Below are 5,408 nucleotides of genomic sequence, written 5' to 3'. Positions count from 1 at the left end.
AACTCCTCCCGCGAATAACAACCTCCCCCACCTCCCCGGATTCCCATCCCAGGCGGGAGAGCTACAGAATCTCTCCAGGCCATCAGGGTGGGCCCGGCGCGCCTGCCCCGGGAGCGGTGGGTGGGACTATGAAGGGGGCGGGACTGCCCGGAGGTCCGGTGGGCGGGGCCTACCGCTGGGCAGGTTCAGTGACGGCTCTAGCCCCGCCCCTGCCCTTTGGGTAAGGGAGGAGGGAGCCGGAGAGCGCGCGTTGCCTGAGCCGGCCCGAGAGCGGCCGAGCAGAGTGTGGGGCGTCGGCGCGATGGCTCCGGCTGTGGACCGCAAAGGCTATTGGGGCCCCACGACCTCCACATTGGACTGGTGTGAGGAGAATTATGTGGTGACCTTGTTCGTCGCTGAGTTCTGTGAGTGGAGCCTGAGGCGGGGAGCGAGGGCGCGCGCTGAGGGGAGACGTGTGGAGAACGCGGAGGGCGAACCTGGCCGCGAGGGTAGGCTCCAGGCCGGGCCCGGGAGCGGCAGCTGGGCGTGCGCGGCCGTGGGAAGCCGGGGAGCCGACGTGGCCGCCAGTTGTGCCCGGGCTGGCTTCAGGGGGCCTTCAGGTTGGGGACGAAAGGGACGTCCGAGCCGCGCCTAGACCTCAGAGGAGAGCGTGAGGCGCTCCGCTGTGAATAGGAGTTCTTACCTGAGCGCGGCTGCTGCCAGGCCCGGCACTGCCCGCCTTGAAGTCGGAGCTGAGGAGGTCTCTGCCGAGAGGGCCCTGAACGCTAACCCGACTGCTGCTACCCGGCCTCAGCCAGCCGGGCACGGAGAAGGGGATACTTACTGGCTTCATCCTCCCCCAACTTGGGAAACTCTTCAGGGGCCTTTCCTTCATCTCTTCGTTCTCTTTAGACCACTCTCACTGCCGGCAGACAGTTACCGTTTCTCAATGCTGGAGCCTTCCGCCCCCATTCCCACTCCTATTTCCACCCCTACCCGGTGCCTTCAAGTACCAGAGATCACTGATCGTCTTGCTCTAGAAGTGGTAGACAGAGCATCTAATCACTACCTTCCTTCCCCAGCCGCTCTCCCCAGAGACTTTAACTCTCCTTGTTTCCCCTCTGCATTTAGCTTATCAGACTTTCTAGGGGTTAGTGGTCATCTGAGGACACTTATTTCCATGAAAGCACTTTTAGAGTTAACAATTTGCTGCTGCTGGACCAGCATTACTGGCCAGATTTGGGTTTTCTCGTATTCCAACCAGGCCAGAAAGAAATCAGCTACTTCTTCCATCCACTTTGATGTGTGTCTGTTTTCTACATGATTATCCCAACCAGGAGAGAAAGAAATCAGCCACTTCGTCTATCCATTTTGGTTAGCTTTTGAGAACACAGTGTTTGATCGTCCTTTTTTGGTTTCTGGCAAGGAGCAGAGAATAGTCTTTGGTTGCTACTGCCTTCTTTTGAATGAACCCATTTTATTAGGCCTCGAGGCAAAACTCTTAGCTAACATTTTGTGTTTGAGACCTTCTGGAGGATGGGTTTCATGCCAGATGATCCCATAGAAGTCTTGCAGTTTTTTTTCAGGACGTTAGTCCTATGCCCTTGAGACCATGATTTAGATTGAGCGTCAGAACCTCTAGTTTAAATTAATAGTTTTTTTATACAGTAAAGGAGAAAATGGGCAAAGGGGATCATTTATAGGGTAATTACTTGGCAACCCAAACATTGGCAAAACAAGCACTTTGCCTTTCGTTTTTTAGACACTTTTGGCAAGAATACCAGAGGCTCATGACGGCCAGGGAGACCTAAAATCCTATTCTTTGAGCCGGGAATGTGTAGCTTTTTATTTTTCCTCTCTTAGGGGTCTTCAAATATTGGATGGGCTTGCAGTTCATTCACTTTCTCTAGATTGTAGAATTAGGTGCAGTAGGTAGAAGAAAATACCTTGCAGAAAACTGCAAGGGGAAAGATTTTTATTTCAACATAAGACAAAACTTTCTAAGCAGTGATACTGGCATGGGACAAGTTGGCCCTGGGTAAGGGAGCAAGAGCCGTTTGTCATTGAAGGTGCTAAAATTGGCATCACTCACTAAAGTCATTTATTTTAGGAGGAATAGTGTAGTAAAGGTACCAGCCTTTTGCAGTTGTATTAATCTACATTAGTAATAAAGACTTTTGGTTTAGAACCAAGGTTTTAGATTAGAATCAAAAGAGAAAACTGACAGTTGAGTCATGTGAGAACAGTTGAACTGTGAGAGAGGAAGACACTAGTGTTTTGGCAAATAGCTCTGAGAAATGGGAAATGGTTTACTTCTTCATGTCCTCAGAAAAGGAAACTGAGTTGACTGTAGGAAGGTTTTGACATAACAATCAAAGGGGTTGCATGAAGAGGGTAAGTGGATGTGTTGGCAACTGTCTGTGTACTACATTGGGAGAAGATGACCTGAAGGAAGTTGAGTCAGATTGTCAGACGGTATAACATAATGGTGGATATCTATCGTTATGTGGAGTGTGAGGATTTGGCAAATTAAAAAAGCTGAATGTGTTGACACATGCCTACAATTCCAGCACTTGGGTGGGAGCAGGAAAATGAATTCTAGAGCAGGCCCTGCTCTATGCAACACCTCAGCAAAACACAACAAAAGCCAAAATAAACAAGCATGCGAAAGCCGATTAATAATACTGTGTATTCCTGACAAGTGTAGTTCTATCACATTTACATTAATGAGTTTTAATGATAATATTATCAAGGATAGAAGTAGTTATTATCTGAGCACTCACCGAGTACCATAGTTTGATATGTTTATATCTCTTTTGAGTTTTACAGTAATTCTATGAAGAAGGCATTATACCCATTTCACAGACTAAGAACTTGAAATGTTTGTTAATTTTTAATTTTTAGCTTGTTTTGTTTTGAGAAAGGTCTCTAGTCCAGATGACGTTCTAGGGGTTCAATGTGTAGGCTGGGCTGACCTCAAACTTTTGATTCTCTTCCTGTCTTAGCATCCCAAGGCTGATATCACAAGAGTGGAGACTCAATCTCTGGAAGGAGTGTATATTTCTTGTATTTTTGGTTGAAAGCCCAGCCTTCAATGGCTGAACCATCTCTTAGCATATATTGCTAAGAAATAATTTAGCTAAGTGTGCAGTAAAGTGGCATTGAAAGAGTATTCAGTTGGGATTGCATTCTTAAATCTATCATGCACTTTTGCTTCCCCCTCAGGTATTTTCTGCTCTTGCATTCAATGGAGAACAGACATGGGATTCTCTATTATCACAAAAGACAAACTGAGCCACCATTCAAGTTGTTCAGCCATCTTTTGCCATTCAGTGTGTGCATTTTGAGTAATAATTGAGCTTGGGGAGCTACATCTTTGGCATTGGTAATTCTTAGTCCTGAAAAATCTATCTTTTAATATCAGCCCATATTGATAGAACTTTTTAGGACCAGTGGAAGGGGTAGAGAGTTGTTAGTTAAGAAGTAACCAGCCTCTTACTGTGCCAAAAGTTGTAGGGATAAATGGTTCCTGTTTCATATGAGACTATACCAATAACAGTGCGAGCTAGAACTGGACACAAGATACTTTGCTTATGTGGTAGAGGGAGTGTGCATGAACCACACTGTATGGTGACCACAGGATAAGTTGCAGAATTCAGTTCTTTCCTTCTACCACGTGAGTTCCAGGGACCAAATGCAGTTTATCAGGCTTTTAATAGTTGAAAAGTTACAGCTGTTTTGTAAACTTTCAAAGCTTTTGTCAAACAGGACTGGCAAGATAGGGCTCACTTACCTGCTGCCAACCTTGATGAACTGAGTTTAATTCCCTAAACATACAAGGCAGGAGAGAACTGACTCCTACAAGTAGTCCTCTGACCTTTCCACTTGCTCCTCTGCTACCACACACAGAATGTTTTATTTCTTTGTAAAATAATGAATCAAGTGTATTTTAAACAGGACTTGCCTTCTCACCATGTAATGTTGAATGGATATATTTCTTGTGCATTGACAAATCCTTTCTGAGTTTGAATAATCTATCTTTCACTGTTTTATTCTTTGCACTTTCCATATTGTGAAATATATCCAAGACTTCTTTTAGTTAGAATTGACTTAGTTTTGTTTGCTGTTGGTCAGTATCACTCTTGTGGCTTATCTTCAGTTCTTTTCTCCACAACTGTTCTTTAGTTGATAAGTTCCTCAGGCAGTATATCTTTAGCCTCTTTAGTGATGGCAGCAGCAATATTTCCTTGGGTTTCCGTTTCTCTGTATCTCTGTCCCTATTGTTGGTCAGTTATTCAATGACTTTGAAAGTAACCAACTTTGAAAGAATTGATTTAGTTGGTCACACATAAAAAATATTTGTATAGTTATATGTAGGTTGAAGATTTAGCAGTGAAGATTGTAGTAATTTGTTGAATTGGTTTTATTTAACTAAATTCTGTCAAACTAAAATATGTACATATTGGAGCTCTGCTTGCTAAGTGAAGATTGTCTGTGTATTAATAATTTTCAAAACATTCCTATGAAGAAGGTGATGCTGCCCTATTTTAAAAAGAGAAATTAGGACTGAAAGAAGTTACTGCCTCAATCTACCACATCACAGAAAGTGGCATTTCAAGTACTAGTGGTTTAATGGAAGAAATATTGCCTAAAGGAAGAGAGTTCTAAGCTTTTTATTGCCTTAGTGGATAAATTACTCAGTCAGAAATTATTTAGGGATCTGGGTGTGGTGGCTCATGCTTATAATTCCAGGACTTGGGAGGTAGAGACAGGTGAGTCAGAAGTTCAAGGCTATTCTTAGTTCGCTAGTTTGAAGCCACCCTAGGTATTGCGAGGTCCTGCCTTTAATTTTTTTTTCAGGATTGTCATTTAGTAAATATTTACTGAGCTCTTTAGTCATTGTCTCAGACTGTAAAACTGTTATGTATTGGCAGCCTCTCTGTCCATATAGTTGGAAAGGCCAGTAGGATGCTTTTCCTCCAAGACTAGAGACTGAACCTAGGACTGGATGTATCTATGTATTTATACTTAATGTCTACATTTCTATGTGTCTGTCTGTCTGTCTGTCTGTCTGTCTGTCTGTCTCTATCTATCTATCTATCTATCCATCCATCCATACCACTGAGCTAGGGCTCAACTCTCTTTTTTTTATTTTGACACAGAATCTCACTAATTTCCCCTAGTTATCCTTTAAGTCACTATGTGTAGTTCAGACAGGCCTTGAATTTATTGGCTTAGCCTTCACAGTAGCTATGATTGCAGGCCTGAGATATCAGGCCTGTTTACACTGCTCCTTTCAAGTGAGATTCATTTAAAAATGTATTTATAGAAGAATGTATAAGAATTTACATTTTATAGAAGTTATTTTTCAAAAAGCTAAAGAATATTTTTAAATTCTTAGTTATGACTTTCATCTGTTAGAGGAACAT

The 5,408-nt window shown here is 43.3% G+C and overlaps 1 protein-coding gene across 2 annotated transcripts in view; it reads left to right on the top strand.

The window, feature by feature from the left end:
• Positions 1–207: 207 nt before the first annotated feature.
• Positions 208–5,408, top strand: part of Acer3 (alkaline ceramidase 3) — a 102,406-nt gene continuing 97,205 nt past the window's right edge. Inside the window, exon 1 of one of the 2 annotated variants that reach the window (XM_039101087.2) lies at positions 208–488. In XM_039101087.2, coding sequence (XP_038957015.1) covers positions 302–488 — 187 coding nt within the window. In that variant the 5' untranslated portion in view covers positions 208–301. The remainder of the gene's footprint in view (positions 489–5,408) is intronic. The other variant, NM_001401063.1, reaches the window with a different exon arrangement.

This window comes from Rattus norvegicus, chromosome 1, assembly GCF_036323735.1.
Source record: "Rattus norvegicus strain BN/NHsdMcwi chromosome 1, GRCr8, whole genome shotgun sequence".
Lineage (NCBI taxonomy): Eukaryota > Metazoa > Chordata > Mammalia > Rodentia > Muridae > Rattus > Rattus norvegicus.
This window is presented reverse-complemented; position numbering and strand designations above follow the sequence as displayed.